This window comes from Culex pipiens, chromosome 2 (genome assembly GCF_016801865.2).
Source record: "Culex pipiens pallens isolate TS chromosome 2, TS_CPP_V2, whole genome shotgun sequence".
NCBI lineage: Eukaryota > Metazoa > Arthropoda > Insecta > Diptera > Culicidae > Culex > Culex pipiens.
Window position 1 is genome coordinate 121697336 of NC_068938.1, and position 21559 is coordinate 121718894.

General features: G+C 40.0%; 1 protein-coding gene and 2 long non-coding RNA genes across 4 annotated transcripts; 1 reads left to right on the top strand and 2 right to left on the bottom strand.

Moving 5' to 3' along the window:
* The first annotated feature begins 2635 nt into the window (after positions 1-2635).
* LOC120429314 (uncharacterized) lies at positions 2636-3392 on the top strand. The gene is made up of 3 exons (XR_005607261.2): positions 2636-2838; positions 2950-3192; positions 3253-3392. It is a non-coding gene; the product is annotated as an uncharacterized LOC120429314 (long non-coding RNA).
* Positions 3393-10750: 7358 nt separating this feature from the next.
* On the bottom strand, positions 10751-12074 carry LOC120429310 (uncharacterized). Its single transcript, XR_005607260.2, has 2 exons — positions 11058-12074; positions 10751-10998 (listed from the first exon to the last, which is right to left on the bottom strand). It is a non-coding gene; the product is annotated as an uncharacterized LOC120429310 (long non-coding RNA).
* A 3055-nt stretch (positions 12075-15129) lies between these two features.
* LOC120429311 (uncharacterized) lies at positions 15130-20233 on the bottom strand. Of its 2 annotated transcripts, XM_039594534.2 has the most exons (3): positions 19941-20233; positions 18301-19601; positions 15130-15817 (listed from the first exon to the last, which is right to left on the bottom strand). In XM_039594534.2, exons 2-3 carry the CDS (start codon positions 19598-19600, stop codon positions 15771-15773), a joined length of 1347 nt encoding a protein of 448 aa, XP_039450468.1. In that variant the 5' UTR covers position 19601; positions 19941-20233; the 3' UTR covers positions 15130-15770. The 2 variants fall into 2 exon arrangements, with proteins under 2 accessions (XP_039450468.1, XP_039450467.1); XM_039594533.2 differs by lacking the exon at positions 19941-20233 and having other exon boundaries at positions 18301-19934.
* Between the last annotated feature and the right edge of the window lie 1326 nt (positions 20234-21559).

The following is a 21559-nucleotide window of genomic DNA, read 5'->3' on the forward strand; positions in this document are numbered from 1 at the left end:
AGTCATTTCGAACTTCTTGAAACCAGGTATTGATTTTTGAAGCGACGATGCCCACGAAGTAGGTAGCAAAGCAAGTGTAGATTGCAGCAAATTTTGATAAAACGTTAATGTTCAAAATGGCATATCTCCGAAAACGCAAAAAATCGCAGGCTGGAAATTTCAGCAATGTTAGATTATAATCCAATCTTTCAAGTGATCTTAGTTTCATGTTTAGCATCGGTTAGCAAAAAAAGTACTCGATTAACAAACACAAAAAAATATGATTTGTCAAAAAAATGCTCCAGTTATTCGATGAAAACTTCAGTTTTTGGTTTGGAAACAATATTTTATCTATTAATAGTTTCAAAGCTTATCTCATTACCTTTCCAACGATGTTTATTTGTCCTAATAAAACATTTAAAATGGCTGAGCTATGTTAAAATTAAACAATCAGCCTTTTTTACGAAAAACGCTAGTTTTTTACTCCATTTTTTGACTGTCAGCTTGCGTATCTCCGTAATGAACAAACTTAGAGCTTTGAAAATTTGGATTTTTCTTAGTTAGAATGTTTACTTTCGAGAAAAAAATACCAAAAAATATTTGGAGAAGGTCACTTTTTTGAAACTTGGCCACCCAATGTACCATAGTGCTGCTGGCCGTTGTTTATTGAACGACGCCGTTACACGTTTTGCGGTGAGTGGACGGACATGGACACGGTCCGAAATTCGATCCGCAGTGCTGAAAAATCAAACAACTGACGTGACCCAGCACCGTCCGTCGCTCGTGTTCACACTTTTGCGTGACTTTCTCCTCGGACGCGCGCATCCATCCATCCGTCCTCGTCAGATGTCTTCTAATTGTGGACCATGTGACGAATCAGCTGGGTGTATTTTTAAGGCCTACCTTTGCTTGAAATAAACAACAACAACAACAATATGTCAATGTGAGTTATTAATGTTTGAAACCTCTTGGGCTCTTGATGTCGGGAAAATTTACGACTGACAAGCATCGTTAAAAAGTGCTCTTTGCCACGTTGAATGACTGTCCATCGATAAATTTGAGATTTAGATGGGAACAAAAAAACGCATTGAGGAATATTGAAAATGTGCTTTCCTAAGACTGTATCCGAGCAGATTAATAGAAGTATTCCTGTTGTTTTTTTCGTTTCTCGATGAATCTGTGTGCATTATTAATAAGTTTGAATGTATTTTTAAAATATTTCATCGCATAAGAACCGCTTACTCAAATGCTTGGTGTCACAGATACGTGGTTATGAACCCAAAATCATAGCTCAACATTTGTGATAAGGATGAGGTTTTTAAAGAGTACACAGCAATCAAGCATAAGTCTTATTCCAAAAAGGTTGAGTTTGACCAAATTCTAGAATAAATATAAAAATTGACAAATTTGATTGAAAATCCTTTTAAAGATAGTAACTTAGGGGATAATTTCTAAGACATTTGGAATTGTACCGTGGAGCAATAAAATTGACTAAGAGTACTGAATTGGCCATTGTGGCACCCCCTACAGCGTGGTACAGTAGGGTGCGTCAAAATGGCAAAAGTTAACCTATTCCAGGTAGGCGGGCACAAAAAACCTTAGTTTTACATCCACAGAATCTCTTCTGAAAGTTTCAGCCGATTTGGTTAAGATTCCGAGGTGCCTGGTTGAGTTGAAATTTTTATTGAAACTATGTTTACCTAGTGTAGTTCCAAAAGTTCAAAATTTAACCAAAAAAATTTCTGTGCTATACATGCATAGATTTGTATAAAAGATACAGCTTTCTAGATCACTGCGCATTAATTTGATCCAAACTGATTTAGTTATAAGTGGATTAAGTAATATAAGGGTAATTTTAATTTTCAAAAAGGCCATGCCAAAAAGTCTGTACAAAATTGCTTTTGGACGGTCGCTTCGATCAGAAATATGTTTTGGTCCAGTTAGTGCTTGAGGAATGACCAATCGGGGTGGAAATCGGCATCTTTTCTGCGCCAAATTTTCAGGAAAGCTGTGTTTACCTAATAAGCCTAATAAGCAGTCGTGTTTGAAAGATGCTGGATAATCTGGAGTGTTCCTTGAAATTTACTAAAACCAAGTAACAACGAGTAGAGCAACTTTTTGTGAACATTTCTGTTTGTTTTCACTTTTACTAAAAATTTTGCTATACCTTTCGGCTGTGGGCTATCGGCTGTGAGGTTATTGGTTTCGCCTTATAAGCGGAAGGTGATGGGTTCAATTTCTGTCTGGCTCGGCAAAGTCAGATCCCTTCAAAGAGTAAATCTGCTCACTGGGAATACTGACCGGTAGGGGATGGGTTTCGACTTGCAACGTACTGGGTTTTTGATCCAGAGGTCGTGAGTTTGGGATGATGAAATTTTTTTTAGAAGCATTTAAAAACAATCCCAAATGTATTCTACTCAGTCGAGCATGCATTGGGCCACGCCCATTTTCCTATTTTCAGCATAGATCTTTTTTCTTCCAGCGTTCTTTTGGGTCTGCTTAGTGCTGCCACAATTGATGAAATTTTAAGCGGACACTCACGAAAAGTAGCATATATAGAGAAAATTTCCTGGCATCACTGGCTTACTCCAACAGGCGCTGCTGTTGGTTTTCCTCATTTGCCTTCGCTTCTCGCTCGGTTTTCTTCACCCTTCGATTGGAATGAGTCGTCAAAATTCAAACGCCAAAAGACTTGGCGCGATTGCTAATTATTTACAGGTTTCGGGATTATTTTTCAAGTGAGTGACTAACAAATGTTCAAAAACATGTTGCCGGTAGTTGGAAGCAATTTCATATCTTAAGCGCATTGGTAACGAAAGTGCAAGTGATAAGAAAGTGATGGCGATTTTCGTTAAGCAGGTAATCTCTCATCTTGCGTGTGGATGTGTGTGCCAAAAAAATGATGAGATATGGTTTCGCAAAATAGAAATTATGATCAAAAGTGTATTAAATTTGATCTTTTTTGTCCAGTAAATGACACACATTTGCGTGCTTACGTGAGGCGGGGCTGTTGATGGTATGTGTATAGCCTGAAAAGTATTTTTGTAGCATAAATCGAGCATCAAACTCTGCATATGACGAAGATAGGTGTTTGATTAGAAAGGGTATATTTCCCCTAGTTACTGAGTGAGGTGATCAATTCAGCAGTTCTCACCGTTGGTAAACGACAAGCCAAAAATGCACAAGAATACCAACCAATCGATCGGTACATCGGTAATTTTTTTAATGTTGACAAGATGGTTTTCAATAACATTAATTTCTTTGATTTCACAGGTACACAACACATGCTTAAGAATAACAGTTCTCTAATGCTATGCTATGCTATTCCACGTCGCTGTCGCACGTCGCTTTTTGACGTTCCGAGAAAAACGCGTTTTAATGTTTGACATTGAATAAACAAAAACGAGAGCACGCAATGTAAACAATAACAAACACGTTTTGTGTGGTTGTCAATTCTGTGCATTTTCCTAAGGTTTGGTTGAATTTGGTTGCTGGAGTCCCGAGTTATAACTGAAAATGTTTACGGTAGTCGAGCTCGTACTTGTGCCAAACCCGTTCTGACCTGCACTCCCTTTGGCCAACTGTCGCACTTACATCAATTGTTAGGCTGTGTCAAGAAAACACGACAAGATTGAATCTTCTTTCATATAAAAAGCTATATTTATTTAATTCCAACCTAGATTGATGGGAAGATTTTGACTAATCAACCACCTTGCATTTTTTCTAACCAAAATTCACAAAAACTACACAGAAAGTGAATTTACTAAAAACTCAGTCAGCGTAAAATATCCAAAATGCCCACGTCAGTCGCTGGTGTGATCTGTGACCGGACCCCAGACGTTGATGGCCGAGCTGAAGTACTCACACTGACGCTGGCCAGAACGCAGACCACCGCGAAGGTAGTCATCGCGTGGCGAGTCGCGACGGAATGCAAAAAGTGGAAAACTATTTTCGCAACGCTCGAGTGGAAAAGCTAATCTCGTTTGGTCCGTAATTTAGTGGTTTCATAAACAAGGTAGCTCAGAGCACCATTTGACGAGGGCAGCATTTTTCATCTTTTCACCTGCCAGAGTGTAGGGGAAAGGGGGGTGGATTGGGAGGGTTCGGGAGGTGGGTCGTCCCACTTTTTTGTTTGAAAGCAATTCCTGGCTGATGCACGAGATAAATTAGACAGTACCAGGTATTTGTGATCTTTAAGCTTTTAGCTTACGTGACTTTTTGAACAACTATAATTCGTAGACTAAATTTTGGTAAATCATTGTCGTTATTTGTTTTGTATTCAAGTAAAGTTAAGAAATCTGCTGAGCAAATTTAAAATTGTTTCTGTATTTAATTGAAGAAACGTTACGCTTTAAGTTATCTTAGTAGAATCAGATGTTACATTGGGTCTATAAGTGTGATTCCATAGCTTTCGTCGATAATAAATTACTGAAAATATATTAGGTAAGGTTTAAATCTGCCCGAAAATGATAAATGTTTCATCCATATTTTTTTCCAAATTCGTTCTTTCAACTTTCGGTTGTCTAAGGCAACACCATTTTGTAAAACGTGCAGTAAAGAAACGTGAAATTTAAGGACAGAAACAAAATAATAAACTTTGAGATTTCCCTAGAAATTTACAAAAAAAAATGTTTGTGGATATCCCGTGACGAACAATTTGACGTTCCAGAAAAATGTTCTCAGCTCTAAAATGGTGAAGATTCCCATGGAAGCAGTACTTACCAAAACCAACATCCAAACATTATTGAAGACCTCGAGTCTGTCTTTGGAGTTCGCAGGGCGTACCTCCCACTACAGATGGCTTTTTCAAAAACCTAATTGCTGTTTGGGTTGAAATATATTGATTATGCTCGCGCCCCCAGACATCTTCCGTGCGGCGGAGGTCCATTTATCTTCTTCTCATTTTCGTCCTTCCACAGTCGCCTCAACGTGACAGTTCGGTTCAGCCAAGTCACTGGCGTCGCGAGACGCACGAAAACAAACTCAACCCCTCAATATAGAGGATGAAAGTTGGGGTAATAGGTACTGGAATTTAAATTACTTTTCTGTTAATAATATTGTTTATTTCTACATCACAATCACAAAAAAGTTTCAATCATTAAAATAATTAAAAATAATTTAAAAAAAACCAATGATAATTCAATAAACTAGCTAGGTGGATCTAATTGAGTTCGCAGATGAGGACGACCGATAGAAACCGATGGAATTACCGGTCGTCAAACAGGATAAAAAAAGATTCAAATAGCGATAGAGACGGAGAGACGACGAGAATCAGGATAGGAAATTGTTGATAGAAATGATTTGATTATTTCATTTTACCAGCACATTTCACCAAATAGCTGGGTGGTGGCTTTCGCCTGATGGTTGGTTGCTTATTGTGGGTGGTTTGCGGGTTGGTGGGATAGGCAGACAACACAGCTGTGTGTGTGTGGAAAGTGGAAAGCCAGGAAAATGCCTAGCTGTCGGATCAGTTCAGCTTATGAATAATTGAAAAATCGATTCTCCAAATATTGAAACTGTGCGAGGGGGGGAAGGGGATGCTGACGCTGGAGGCCAACAACTGGAGCACTTTGGTCGCCCAACCGGGCACTAACGAAGGCCTTTTCAGCTCCTGCTGGGGTTGAATGGGTGGTGGGTGGAAAGTTTAGAGTGCCACCCACCGAACGGGATTATGTGATTTGCTCGTCAGTTTGGCGCGCAGCTACTCTTCATCCACGCACTGGCTCTCGACTATCGACATTCGTGCCGGGTGACTGACTGCTGATTGCCGCAGCCATATGCCATGCGCTCTTTTTTTGGGAAGGGAAGCCGATATGAGCGTAAAATGTAAATTTCTGTTTATTCAATTAAGTTTCGATCAACCCGGGTCCGGTAGTTATTGTATCCATCCGAAATCACCATACAGTCTGGGACTTTTTTTGCGTTGCTGTTATTGTTGTTTGCCTCGCCAAAGTTTTGACTCTTTTTGCCACCTCTCTTGTTTTCAATTCGATTGAAACAGCGGAAATATTGTGCCGATTTTTATTCCGCTATTCAAATAAACTAAATTCTAGTGCCATTTTAGTTCGCTTGCCTTCAGCGCTAGTGTTTCCAGATGGTTTTATACATTTGGATTGATAGAAGTTGTATTTGGCATCAAAATTGATTTTTGTAAACGATTTTTAATTGAAATTAAGAAAAAAAATTAATTAATAAATTTGACATCAATACCAAACTAACATTGACTTGTTTTTCACAGCTGTCATATTAAATGCAAGACACACGGATAGAAATCCTCTAAAAAATTCGGTAACTTTGTGTTGTTGAATTCGACATCATGGAAATGTTTCCAAAATCGTCAACATTTTTTTTCGATTTTGAATACATTTTCATGTTGTCGAATTCAACAACACAGTGTTATTGGATTTGTTTACAGGATTTCTATCCTTGCAGTTGACAGTTTCAAGATGATGATGATGTTAAAAACATGGATAATTGTCTAGAAGGAGGGGGATCTGAAATATCCACGAAAGTGTCCACGTGGATTACGAATTCTCATCTACAATCAAACTTGTGCAAACTATTGCGAAAACAATCATCAAGTTGATCCAGATGTCAGTCGAGTATCGACCATCGGTTGCTGCGATCCCTGTCTGACAGCGAAGTAACATACAGTGAGTCAAATATTTGTCCGTACCCCCCCGTACGGAAAATGTTTGTGATATAAAAGTACATAAAATTCGACTAAAGTGCCATGTTTTATACATCAATCGACGCGGCAGAATGTCCTCTTTAAGACACTGTCATTGGATTTGCAAAAAACTTTTTCTTAAAAAATACAAAAATAGTTTACTGAAAAAAGTAAAATAAAGAGGTCAAATAATTGTCCGTACCCCTAATAAAAGTACAAAATCTGATCGATTTAAGTGAATTCATTTATGAAATGTTGTTTCTGTGTCAAATACTAGCACCTCTAGCCAGTTTGTGACAACTTTGAACTTCTGATAACTTTATTAAGTTAGTTTATATTAAAAATTGGATTAAATTTAGTTTTTTTATGTAAAACTTATCAAAATATTAGTTTATAAACAACTATTTTTATAAAATTGCTATTTTATGTTGTAAGAGTCTCTATTTAACAAGTTTTGACAATATTTGTTCGAAATATACATTGTTTTCATCTTTTTTATTGACATTTTTCGACCAAAAAAAAAAAAAAAAAATTTGAAATTTTCACTTTCCGTACTGAGAATTTTTGTACCGTCCTGGGACAGAATGTTTTGCTTGGGGAATTTGAAAATTTCAAATTTCAGACTAGGGACTCGTAATCGGGCTATAGTGGACGAAATTGGATGCTTTAAATTGCAAGAGGTGGGTTTTTTTGTCCTCTATCTGACCACCACAAAATTTCCCTCCGAGGGGTTAAACCGGTTCCGGGACAATCCGGATTGTTTAACGGTATTGTTCCGAAACAGTATTTTTGGTCGAAAAATGTCAATAAAAAAGATGAAAACAATGTATATTTCGAACAAATATTGTTAAAACTTGTTAAATAGAGACTCTTACAACATAAAATAGCAATTTTATAAAAATAGTTGTTTATAAACTTATGTTTTGATAAGTTTTACTTTAAAAAACTAAATTTAAACCAATTCTTAATATAAACTAACTAAACAAAGTTATCAGAAGTTCAAAGTTGTCACAAACTGGCTAAAGGTACTAGTATTTGACACAGAAACAACATTTCATAGATAAATTCACTTAAATCGATCAGATTTTGTACTTTTACAAGGGGTACGGACAATTATTTGACCTCTTTATTTTACTTTTTTCAGTAAACTATTTTTGTATTTTTTAAGAAAAAGTTTTTTGCAAATCCAATGACAGTGTCTTAAAGAGGACATTCTGCCGCGTCGATTGATGTATAAAACATGGCACTTTAGTCGAATTTTATGTACTTTTATATCACAAACATTTTCCGTACGGGGGGGTACGGACAAATATTTGACTCACTGTAGTAAACAGGGGCAAAAGTGACAGACGCAACATTCTGTGATGAGACATTATAGATCAGGGTCTAATGAACGAGAGCATGCAGCTAGTGCTCAGTGCTCCATCGTTTTTTCGGATTTTTTCGCCGTAGTTGATTGTGAATACCCGCGAACTTGCTCCTGGAGCATGCCAAAGGCCGGCCGTGGCCGTGGCAGTTCGAGTGCGGCCTTGAAAAACCCGCGAAGTTCGTCTACCGGCCGTGTGCAAAAAGGTAAACAAACCAACGCCGTGTCGGCCGCCATCGTGCAGGGGAGCATGAGCGCAGAAGGAATCGACAAAAAGTTACTACACCCCGGATATGTTCCAAGATCACCAGTGCGAACCCGTTCGGGTACCTCCGGTGCCACGACCAGTGGCACATCAACATCCGCCAACATTCCCATCAGGAACGAGTTCCAGATGCTGAGCGACGACGAAGAAAACAGCAACACCGACGGTAGCACCACTACCGACGACGACGACGACGATGGTCGTGCACGGAAAAAAGTGCCGACGCCAAAAAAGAATAATTCTCCAACGGAACGAAGACCACCTCCAATTTTTGTTTTGGACACGTTAGCGGACGATGTTGACGAGTTGCTGGAAGGCCTCGGATATTGTCTGAAAATCGGTAAGTCGGCAGTGCAAGTGATCACACTGAATAAAAAGAGCTTCGACCTGGTGTTTGAAGAATTGAAGCGTAGCAACTTCAACTTCTACACATTCAACCCCAAGAAGCCCCATGTAAAGGTCGTCTTGCAGGGTTATCAAGACCGTCCGATCTCCGACCTGAAGGGTCACCTCTCAGACGCCGGAATAAAACCGCGGGAGATTAAAGTGCTCTCGCGCAAGACAACGGTAACAGGTACACACACACTGTACCTGTTGTACTTCGACCGCGGCACCGTCAAGATCCAAGACCTGCGGCGGACTAAAACGTTGGATGGTTTTTGGGTAAACTGGCGGTTTTACACCAAGAACCCGACGGACGTAGCGCAATGCCACCGTTGCCAGAAATTCGGCCACGGCTCGCGGAACTGCAACCTCGAGCCCCGCTGCGTGAAGTGCGGTGAGTCACACCTCTCGGAGGCGTGTGCACTGCCACAAAAGGCGGACTTGGGGGACAAGGCAGAACAAACCAAGCCGCGCGTAAAGTGCGCGAACTGTGACGGCAACCATACCGGCAATTACCGCGGATGCATCGCGCGCAAGGCCTACCTCGAGGAACGGCTGAAAACTCAGCGTTCCCTCCTGGTTGGGGGCGTTCGTTCGCCAGCGTGGTCGCTGCCGGTAGCGGCAGTACGGCCCAGCAAGAAGTCACCGGAGAAGATCTCTTCACCCTGCCGGAGTTCTTTGCTCTCGCGGGGGAGATGATGACGCTGTTTCGGAGCTGTCGGAACAAGGCAGAACAATTCCTGGCCCTTGGGGAACTGATGATCAAACACATCTACAAAGGATAAATTACCTGTGATCTAGATATAAGCTCTCTCTTCCTCTATCCCCTTTCCTTTGCAATTTCTGTAAGTTTTTTTTTATAGTTTTTTCTTACTCTTGCTAGTGCCTTAGTTAAAGAAATAATTGTTCCTAAATGGATTATGATGCAACACACAGCTGTAAGGAACTCCAAAACACTGTTATGCACTTCAAAATAACTCATTGTATCTTGATTATTCACAAATAAAACCGAATTGAATTGAATTGAAAGGGTTTTTGATTAAGCATCCAACGATTGATCAGGATATCATTTTCATCAAAATGTCTGAGATCCAGCTGAAAAAAAAAGTGACTAAACTTAAGTACTTAGTTACACTTTAGTTACATTTCTAAAAATGTACAGCAAGACTGGTTTCCTAACAAAAATCCAACATTTTTGCAGTCTTCTGGACTTTATTCAAAATCTTTTTTTGCATAACTTTTGATGTCTAAAATGGACAAAATCGGTCGAGCCAGTCCCGAGATAATGGAGTGCAATTATTTTAGTCAACATCCCATTCCCCACAAACAGGCATTTTCCAAGTGATTGTATAGCCTTTCCTCAATAAAGTGAGGAAGGCAAAAATGTATTCAACTTGTGCAAAACTTGATTTTATTCAAGCATATGCCGTATTAATAACTGAACGAATCGTGCTGAAAAAGTCTTATGTTTTTCAACTTTTTGCAAAAAAAAACTACTTTGACCGGTTGGATATTGTATGTGGGAGTACACAAACAAATTATATATTTTTTAGTAAAATATAAATGACTTTATGATAATCAAGGTGATTTACATGCTTTTCTATGTGATTTTACACAGGAATTTTCAACTTTGCTATGTCTTTACCATGGACTGCTTACACAGAAAAAAAATCATGGTAATATTACGTCTGAGAAGGTGTTTTTATGTCAAAAAAAGGTGTAATTTTACCTCTGGAATTGTGTAATTTTACCACTTTTCTGGTGTAATGTCACTTTTTCAGTCTAAATTGAGGTAAAATTACATCATAAAAGAGGTGATATTCAACTTTAAAAAATTACAGCTTCCAAATTTACATATTTTTTACTCTGCAGCTATGTAGCCTAATCTAGACTGCTTAGGGAATCGTGTTCTCCTCCGGAAATGAAAAAAGTTTTTAAGTTTTAAAAAACTTCTCTCAGTTTGAAAAGTTTATCAGAATTGGAAAAAACAGTATCTTTGGTAACCCTACCCCACACCGAAAGGCCCCCCAAATCCGGTTCGAGTTCATTGTCATTTATTTTGATAAAGAATGGACCCCTGTCGATGTGTGCTCTGCTCGTTCATTTTTATTCAGTCCTGATTGTCGCCCTTGTTGTGAGGGACTCAATTCCAGCTGCCTTTTTTTCAGAACTTTAAAAATGCATGCCTTCGCCTGCGATCCTCCCGCCGGCAGCTTTGGTTTATTTTAGCTTTGTTGCAAACGCATACGATGTCCTTGCTGAATTTGTACACCTTGCCGGGCTGCTTGCAGTCTTGACCAACCGGGGTGCCTGCTTCATCTTTATTCACGGGATCTTAAAAGATGTTTAAATGCTTTAAAGTTATGTTCTAAACTGTTTAGTAAAAATCGTACGTGATGCTGTAATGCTAAGCACCAATAGGGCCAACGATGTTAGGAAAACAAAGATCTTCATAGTTGTGGTGTTGTTTTGGAAATGACGAGTGGCACTGCTCAAGCGAGGTTAAATACTTTTTGATATCAAGAGTAATTGTTTTCTACCAAAGGGCCACAAATTGATTTAAACGTGACTGGTCACGATAAGAAATAATAATAATAACAAACGTTGATAATCGTTAAGGGAATACGCCGGAGTAAGTATGTATGTGTTCAACAACCATGTATGAAACTTTGGAAAGTTGAAGTTTCAGTAAACTTATTTTAAGAAGTCAGATACTTGAAACAACATCTAATGTGCGTGATTTATTTCTAGCATCTGAATCATCCTCGTTTTCAACTGGCACCTCTATTTTACCATAATGTCACAATTTATTGTTTGGAAAACTAAGTTTCAGCAGCATTCTTTCGCATCACGAAACATTCAATTAAGAAGCAGTCAATTTTCAGCCAAGCGCGAACAGAGTGCCACCAACCAACACTGAGGCTGTCGGTCGGTCGCATGGACCAAGAGACTTTGGCTCACGAGAAAATAATTGCCAACTCGGAGCCATATACAACACAACCCGCGGAGGGGAACGGTGGGGCAAATTGGAAACCCATTCAGAGCGTAACATCGCTCGCGCGTTTCGAAGATGGACATTTTTCATGTACCCGGCAGCATCAGCTACGAGCAGCCAAACTTGCCAACTAGTAGTAGCGTCGCGTCGGAACAGCAAGTAGGAAACCACCTCCCGCCAAAGGCCAACATCCAGCGGCCAAGACTAATAAGAAGCAGACCGAAAATATCTTGTCTAATTATCTAGAAAACGACATGGCAAAAAGCTAGATATAAAACATGTAAAAAGCGGACAGCATCGCACATAGGGGAGAAAAGCCAACATTATCATCATGAGTAATTTTAAAAATTTCTTGAAAAAATCGAATAGTTGAATTAAAAATAGGTTTTCGTGACAAAACAAGTTTAAAATTGAAAACAAGCTTTAACAATTAAAAAAAAAATTGGATTCAATCATCTCTGGAGTTAGCTCTACTCCCCTAAAATGAAATTTTCACCATTAATTTTGAAACAACAACAAGATTTTCGTCGTGATGCCACCAAATGTTATAGTTTGAGCATGTCCTGCGTTCAGCCGACGAGTGAACACGTTCCTGGTCAGTCCCAAGATGTGCCATGTTCTACGAAGACGACCAAGATGCAGGAGGTGGTCAGAGAACTGGCTAAATCTGACCAACCAACCGTACCACTTTTTCGTCTTGCTTCCATCCAGCTGAGATGATCGAGTTGGTCCACTTTTGTTTGGATTTTTTGTTACGTTTTTAGACGGAGGAGACGCCGGACGCCTCCCTTCTTCGTCACTTGGTGCAACTTTCTTTAGTGGGTGTCAAAGGAGCACGATCATCAGTCATTTTGCGACGGTTTTCCGGGTGCCTTCTTCGCTGAGGTTAGGCTATTATCCTGCTTTAAAAATAAAGTTTTTACAGGAAGCTCGAAGACACATCTTCATGCATACTTATCGACTCAGAATCGAACTCTGAACAAATGTCTTCCTGTATGTGTATGTGTTCTTGTTTGTTTATATACTGTTGCTCAGTTCTATCAGCGTTGGCTGAACCGATTTTGGGCTAGGTTTAGTGTCTGGTGGCAGTGCGTGGCCGAATGGTTACGCTGTCCGCTTTGTAAGCGGATGATTCTGGGTTCGATTCCCATCTGCTCCAACCTTCCATCGGATGAGGAAGTAAAATGTCGGTCCCGGCCTTGGTTGTTAGGCCGTTAAGTCATTCCAGGTGTAGGAGTCGCCTCCATGCCATAAGTACAAACAACACACCAAACCCAGCCTACTCCGGTGGAATCGCTGGCGGCGGTTGGACTCACAATCACGGTTGGACTAGCATTTTAAATGGGCGTAATATTCAATGTTTGGCCCTTTTAAAATGTTAGTCTTGATTTAAAAATTTTCAAAATATTTTTTTCGAAAAGATCGGAAAATTTCACGAATGTTTCATGTCTTAACATTGATAATCGGACCGATAGTTGCTGAGATATCGTCATTAGAAAATGGTGGGTTATTTTGGTAAGATTAAGAAAACTTCAATTTTCGTGTTTCTTTTTCTTAAAGCGGCACCATCTCAGCAACCCGAAGTCCAATCTTCAATGTCTCTTAGACAATTTTATAGCAAATTTTCTGAACTTGTCAAAAAAAATATTTTTAGAAATGGTCACTTATGGTCACTATTTTTAAAAATTGAAGAACTGCAAATATTTCGCTAAAATCAAACTTTCGGTGGTTATCTTGAAAACGGAGCCCTTTATCAAAAAATCTGTACAGTACTTTTCGATTGCAAATTCAATTTTGCATTAAAAAATAATGACAAACTTGTTTTTGCATGAAACATCGTTTTTTTCCAAAAATCACTGTTTTTTATTCAAAAAATCATAACTCGGTGGCAGATTTTCTGACCATGTTTCTCTATGGCTCAAAAGTTGCGGGTTTTTGTCCCCTAAAACATATCAAAAAATCTCGAAAAATACGTATTTTGGGAAATTGAGTTTTTGTAAAATAAATGTTAATTAAAAAATCGGCAATTTTTTTTCCGTCTACCTATTTTTTCTCAAAGGTCCTCAACAATACCTACAACTTTGCCCAAGACACTAAATTGATCAGAAAATTCAATCAAAAGTTACAGCTGTTTGAATATTTACATACCATTTTTGTATGGACAGCTGCCAAAATTGTATGGAGACTTGTATGGGTGAACCAATGACACAAAGTAGCTTATTTGGTCATAGGGAAGGCCCCCACAAAGTTGAGTCAAATAAAAAAATACAAAAAATAAAAATGGTTGACATCGGCCGATTTCGTAGAGAGTTGCTCTTTAATGTTTTGAAGTTTTTTGAAAAAATATTTTTTTGCCATATGATTTTTCGAACAGATTTTGATGGGGCGGTAGGGGGGGGGGGGGCGCTGGGAGCGCTAGTAGGCTGACAGTACAGTCTGTAATGTATGTTATTGTTTATCTTCGTGATGTTCTTCTTCTTCTGTGTTGAACCTCCGAGGAGGCAGGCGGCCTCTCGTAGCCTTGAAAACCACCGTGTTTTGTTTGTTCGGAAAGAAACATCTTCGCCCGCCATCGTCCCTGAAACTCCACCGTCGTCCGTAAGTTGTTGGTTCCGGCAATCCCGTAAGTAGTTAATCACAACGTAGGGACTGGCCGATCGGGCCGAACAATGATTATGTTTTGGAACTTTTATGTAAAATTGGATGGCCGATTTGATGGCGTACGCACAATTCCGAAAAAAAAATATGTTTCATCGAAAAAATTCAAAAATTATTTATAAATTATGCCATTTGTTTTTAATTTAAAGCAATTGTTCTTAAGCAATTGTAAAAAAAATGGGACATGTAATATTATTGGAAGATCAATGTACCCTCTGAATCATCAATTAACTAGAACCTAAGGTTATTTATTCATTTAGAACAAATTATTTCTTTGTTTTTTGAACCTATGAAAGGGGTTGGAGCAAAATAGTAAAATGATGGTACTCTTTTTTTAAAACAGCAGTGTCATCTAGTGGTGACAAGTGAAAACTTAACACTCAAACGCTCGGATAGTCATTTGACCCTATTTTTTCAAAAAAAAACTCTTTTATCTTTTGGTAGAATGAACCAAATTGGATGCATCCGGTTGCAAAAGATCCAGATTTGTCTATATTTTTTAACTGTCAGATAGGAGACAAATATGGCCCATTTTTAACGGAGATATTCCGGATTCCGTTGTGGTACCTGGGTTTTGGTAAAAAAAAACAAAAACTTTTCCACAGAGCAATGCCGAAAACTATATAAAATTTTTGGCATCATCCTGCAAAAACAAAATGGGCATGATTAAGTCCAACGGGGCACCGAAGTCGGTTCCACTTGGCCACCAATCGGCATCAGCTTAAGAATTGGTTCCGATCCCCAATGACTTGGTCATGTCATTTATTTTGGAAATCGTACCATGGGATTTGAACACTTTGTTCGTGGTTCCCATTTTAATGTAAGTGAAAGTGATTGAGACTCGGATGATGAGATAAGGAAAACAGGACCGAGTAGGTCGGTGGTTCGCAGTAGAAGAGACAGAGTTTTATTGCTCACACTAGCTTATCGACTTTGCTTACAAAAGGTATGTCGACTTGTATGTCGACATTGCAGGGTTGTTATTACAGTTCTTCCCTTTTTGAGTTATAGTTTATTACAATTAATATTTCAAAATTTCACTGATATTTAATTCTGAATGAAAGACACCAATTAAAAATGCAATCAATTATTTGTACAAGAAATTTAACATTGCTTTTTTTTTTAGAAATAAACAAAACGACTATCTTTCCTAGCCTTTTTCAATCGGCTCGATCTACGCGGATTGAATTCCGAATGATCTTGTTGACCTTCTGAACGCAAATTCTCAGGGCACCTTATACTTCTTGATGAACCCTCCTGGGGATCGAACTCGCGAGAACCTTCTTGGTCGACGTCCATCGGCTCGTGGAAGACGAAAGAATCGGAGACGAACCCGTAAAATTCATCGTCGGCATCGTCTTCTTCTTCTTCGCGGCTTCTCTTTCGATTCTGCATTCTCTCGTACCTCGACGCCACCAGCAGACCGCCCCGGGTGTAGCCACCACGCGCTACCTTAATCTGATTTCTGTGGGCTAGGTAAACGCGGCCCCCAACGGACACCTGAAATGTATAAGAAGAAATCCGTCTAAGAAATTTTGCTTCCAACCAACGACGAATTTCTGTTGATTTGAAATTTTTAAAATAAACTAGATCTCCCGGCCGAAGATTGTCAATCTCATCTCTTTTCACTGGAGCAACAGTTACACTTTCAGCTTTCTCGTTAGTCGTCAAATTTTTCTTAAAACTGCTCCGTGGATTCAACAAATCTAATAATGTTTTGGGTTTAAAATTAAACAAACGCTCGGACGGAAACGAACCATTATCCAAACAGGTATTTCTATAATTAAACAAGAAAAACGAAACTACGTCCTCTATGTTCATTCCCTTCATCTCGGGATCCAACATAAACTTTTTCAACCCTTCCTTGACGACTCTAACCATTCGCTCAGCTTGCCCATTGCTGGATGGATTATACGGTGGGCTCTTCATCACCCTAATGTTGTTTCTCTCCAAAAAATCAACAAACTCACGAGAATGAAACGGTGGGCCTCCATCGGTAACAACAACATCCGGCAGACCAAAACTGGCAAAAAAACTCATAAATTTTGATTTTACATTCCTGGCATCTGTTCCAAACTTCATGTAATAAACTTCCAACCATTTTGAAAAACTATCGACAATAACCAGGAAAACTTTCTTATCAAAATAAAAGAAATCTGCATGAATACGAGCAAAAGGCTTTTTAGTCGGAATCCAAGGTGAGTGAGGGACTGGTTTTGAAACAGCGTTCATTTCGCAACAAATATTACATGATTTAACAAAACATTCAATGTCATGATTCATGCCAAACCAGTAAACAGTTCTTCTTGCCAGTTGCTTATTTTTTGTAATACCTGAATGATTTTTATGCAACAAACTTAAAATCCGCTTTTGTAAACAAACTGGAATACAAACACGATCTTGATAAAGTAAACAACCTTCAACTTCTTCCAAGTCTTGATGTTGAGCGTAAACATCCCGAAAGTTCCGGTCCAATTTATCTGGCCAACCATTTTTCATAAAATAAACAACCTGTTGTAAAAATTTATCCTTTTTGGTTTCCCTTGCAATAAGGGCAAAATCCAAAGGAAACTCGTTGGTAATATTTAAACATTTAATATACTCTCGCTGAAGCGCAGCTGGAACTTCTTCAGGTAGAGGAAAACGCGAGCAAAAGTCTGCGTTCCCCATCTTGGCAGAGGGTCTGTAAACAATATCAAACTCATAAATACTCAACTCCAAAACATATCTTTGTAACCGTGTCACAAACAACGAGTTTCTCCCCTCCCTGCCAAAAATTCCAATTAACGGCTTATGATCAGTAAAAACTGTAAACTTCTTGCCAAACAAATACTTGTGAAACTTCTTAATGGTACTAACAACAGCTAATGCTTCAAGGTGCAGAATTGGGTAAGATTTTTGTGCATTATTTAAACTGAAAGATGTAAAACAAACTGGTCTCTCTTCACCATTTATCTGATGTGCAATAACTCCACCCAGACCATAACTACAAGCATCAGTCACAACTATCACAGGCTTACTCGGGTCAAAAAATTCCAACAATTTTGAGTTTAACAAAGATTGCTTGCAGTGCTCAAAAGCTCGATTACACTCAGAGCTCCAAACAAAATGCACTTCCTTTTTAAGTAAACGATACAAACAACTGAGGCGTGTGGACAAATTGGGAATGAATTTACCATAGTAATTAATCAAACCCAAAAATGCCTTAAGTTCAGAAACATTATTCGGAATTTTAGCCCTCCGAATAGTTTCAACTCTATCTGGGCTAGGCATTAAACCATTGTCGGTCAAAACATGGCCCAAAAATGGCAAACTATTCACAAACCATTTGCATTTCTGCAGATTGACCTTGATATTAGCATTAGAGAGACGCTCCAACACTAATTCAAGCTTACACACACAGTCCTCTTTGTCCTTGCCTGCAATCAAAACATCGTCCAAATAACAATAGACCCCATCTATGTTAAACAAAACTTTCTCCATAATGCGCTGAAAAATAGCAGCACTGGAAGACGCACCCTGTGGTAGTCTATTATAAACAAACAAACCAATAATTGTGTTAATTACCATTATTTCACGTGATTTCTTTGACAACAATAATTGCGTGTAAGCACCAGCAAGGTCAAGTGAGCAAAAAACTTTAGCACCAGCCAAAGACGCAAAAATATCCTGCACTAAAGGCAAAGGATAAGTATTTGGTATAATCACTTTATTGATAGAAACTTTACAGTCAATGACCATTCTAATACCGCCGTCTTTTTTAATCACAACAATGACTGGTGATGCCCACTCGCTTGCATCTACTGGTGTAATCACACCATCACGCTCTAAACTTTTCAAATGCTCAATCACCTTGTCTTTCAACCTTAACGGCACATCATAAGCACGCTTAAAAATTGGAGTGTCACATTTTAAAACAAGTTCTGCTTCAAACCCTTGAATTGGTGATGCCAGAGATTTATCAAAAATATTAGGAAACTTACGCTTAAACTTCTCGACCATATGATCTTGAAAAACGTCCAGCTGCTTGATCCCAGCGCTGATTCCAAAAGCATCTCTCCAGCGCGGAGTAAACACATCCAGCCAGTCTCGCCCGAGAAGAGGTGCAAAAACACTGCTACAACGAAGCACGATCAGCTTGACGTTACTCCTGATGCCGTTGAAAACAACCTCGACGGAAATCTGCCCCTCAACGTTCAGCCGACTTCCGTTGATTACGGCTAGCTTCCGGTCGCACTTCATCAAAGGGATATGCTTAAACTTTTTCTCGTAAACAACCGAATTAATCACAGAAACTGCTGCTCCGCAATCCACCTCCATTTCCAGCTGTTTTCCGTCGACGTAAACTTGGCGCAAGCAAGGCTCGCTCAACTTCTTGATAGACGAGATCATAAGACAGTTCATGTCTTCGTCATAATCACTCTCGTCTTCACGATAGTTAACCAGCCGACGATTCACATTTTTGGAAGTAGAAGCTGGTTCGTCCAAAAATTTCACAGCTTTTTTATTTTCCGGTAAGTCAAAACAATAACTACGCGTGTGACCAGGCCGACGACAGTGAGTACAGAAAAATTTACGATTAGTCGCCGCCGGTGAACGATGCCTGCGACCCGCAGAGAACGAACGACTTCTCTCTCTCCTACCTCCCGGACGTCCCCTGCTGCGCGATCGACCACGAAAACTGGGCGCACCGTTCGCTCTGTTGTTCCTGTTACGGTCACCAACACGATTAAGCACATTTCCTCTATAAACATCATTGTCCGACACTAGCTTGGCCCGCACTGTAGCAAGCTCCCGGTTTACGATCAATTTTTCAACTTTCGTTAACGTAAGATCTTCCTCGTCAAAGAGCCGCTGCCTAAGAACTTCATCGTTCAAACCACAAACAAGACGATCCCGAATGGCTTGATCCTTGAACTGCCCGAAGTCACAAAGCTCCGCCTGCTGTTTCACGTTTAGAATGAAATCTTCAGCACTCTCGTTTTCCCGCTGTTTGCGCTGATAAAATTTAAATCGCTGAATCATGTCACTATCGGTTTTATCGTATCTTTTTTGCAAGGCAGTAGTAATCGACACGAAAGTTTCCTTTTTGAGGTCTTTCCCGGGGAATAGCTTTTTCAGCTCGGTGTATACCTCCCTGCTACTCGCAGCTAAAAACGCCTTCTTCTTATCCTCATCCTGCTCCACCTGGTGGTGAGCGAAAACCCACTCCAACTGCTCGAGGTATTGCGCAAACGGGATGGTCCCGGGAATGAATTGTTCGATTTGGTTGACCAGCGTCATGCTGTTGGGCATTTTGGAGAATAAAACACAGCCGATTAAAACTTGGCAAACTATGCAACAGGAGCAACCAAACTGTCAAATTGTTAAGCCCGATGCGATGCCACACAACTTTGAATTATTAAACACCGTCAGACACTCAAGTGTCGCGTCAAAAAGCTGATGACTACCGCGTGTCCTAAACAATGGCGTCAAAACAACAAAAAACTCTTTTATTCTCTAACACACAATGGCAAAACAAAATGGTGCCCAAATTGCTAATTTGGAGACTACCAAACGTGTCTCGAATAAATATTTTCAGCGTCCAAACAAACGAACTTCTTACTGCTAACGTGAAACTTACTTGTTAATCTGCTACAAACCAGATGACCTTGTCAAGAATGACCGAAGACCACAGCAGCCGGTGCAGAAAATCAGCGTAAAACCACCGCCGCAAGAGAAAAGAATCCTTCCTTTACTAGTACTTCTCCTTCGTCGCCACTTTAATGTAAGTGAAAGTGATTGAGACTCGGATGATGAGATAAGGAAAACAGGACCGAGTAGGTCGGTGGTTCGCAGTAGAAGAGACAGAGTTTTATTGCTCACACTAGCTTATCGACTTTGCTTACAAAAGGTATGTCGACTTGTATGTCGACATTGCAGGGTTGTTATTACACCCATTTTCATGAACGCTTTTTCAAGATTTTAAGAACTCTTTTGTCTCCGTGTATTATTTTGAGACGATCCAAATTTTGTTAACAATTTTTAATATTTATTCTTAACAGTTTACAACAAAACAACAGTCGACATGAATGTGTTCAGAAAATCCGATCTCAAGATATTCGTCCAAATTCACTGCCCTGCAACTTTTCCACCAACCAACGTGCAGTAGACAAAACACGTCTCAAACGCTCTCCTACAAGCTGCTGACGTCCATCGCCAGAACAAGACCGACATCAAGTCGGTGGCAGTTTTCCGTGGCGTCATTCATACCGTCCCCGTTTATCCACATCATCAGTTGCTCTGGGATGGCCAACATGTGCGCTAAGCCGGTTGCCACTGCAGATGATCCGAATCATGCGCGCACTCAATCTCTATATACTTTCTCTCACTCTCCCGTCTCCCGTGGTGGGAAATTCTCACGATCAACGGACGTCATCACCACCACATGTATCGACTACGCCCGAGAAGATCTTGGACGGATCAAGTGCGGTATGTTAGGGTGGTGAGTTGATGATCGCATTTTCGGTCGATTTGAAGAGCCGCCGCCGCCGAGAACAAGCCAAACAGCGAATAGTGTGGCCGCGTGGTCCATTGGAGAGAAACGTGTCCGCAATGGCGGTTCCTGCTCACCAGCCTAGAAGAACTAGAATGTTATTGTCGTTACGTGTGTCTCACCGTGGATCGCCGCCGGAGAGTGCGAGCATCGTCACCGGGATGGCGAGAGGACCAACAAATTGTCGGAGTTTACGTTGTTTTGCGGCTCAATATTGAAACTCTTCAACCCAGTTTTGTCATAAAATTCGCCGAGCAAGCACAGCAAGTGACGCGAGCGCCCGCGCGATTTTCCTCCTCGCGCCGTGGAAAATATTACAACAACGGCAACAACAACAACAAAAACGGCGGTGTGTGTGTTTGTGTGAATAAAGTTTGTTTCGGGTTGGGATATATTTATCTTTGCCTTTGGCCGCGTGAGGCGTTTTTCACGTATTACGTCTGTGGAACGACCACAGCAGTGGCGGCGGTTTTTTATCGGGGTTTGGAAGGCGAAAAGCAGCAAAAAAGAAGAACAAACCTGAATGAGTGCAATTCCGTATGAAAATGTAATAAATTGTACGTGCAAATTGTGGTGAAATCAAACGAAAATGGCCATGACGTGCAGGGAGATAAGATGAGGTTAGCACAGGAGAAGAAAATAAAGTGCTGCACAAAATATGGTCAAGTGAGGTGCATTAAGGTGCTCGACACCGCTACGTGATCCAT

What these genes read in the sequence shown, in the direction of transcription:
- LOC120429311 (XM_039594533.2), bottom strand. Translation starts at nt 19,612, where the DNA reads ATGCCCAACAGCATGACGCTGGTCAACCAAATCGAACAATTCATTCCC. An exon ending in TATGGTCGAGAAGTTTAAGC is followed by an intron (nt 15,818 to 18,300) that starts GTAAGTTTCCTA and finishes TATACATTTCAG; the next exon opens with GTGTCCGTTGGGGGCCGCGT.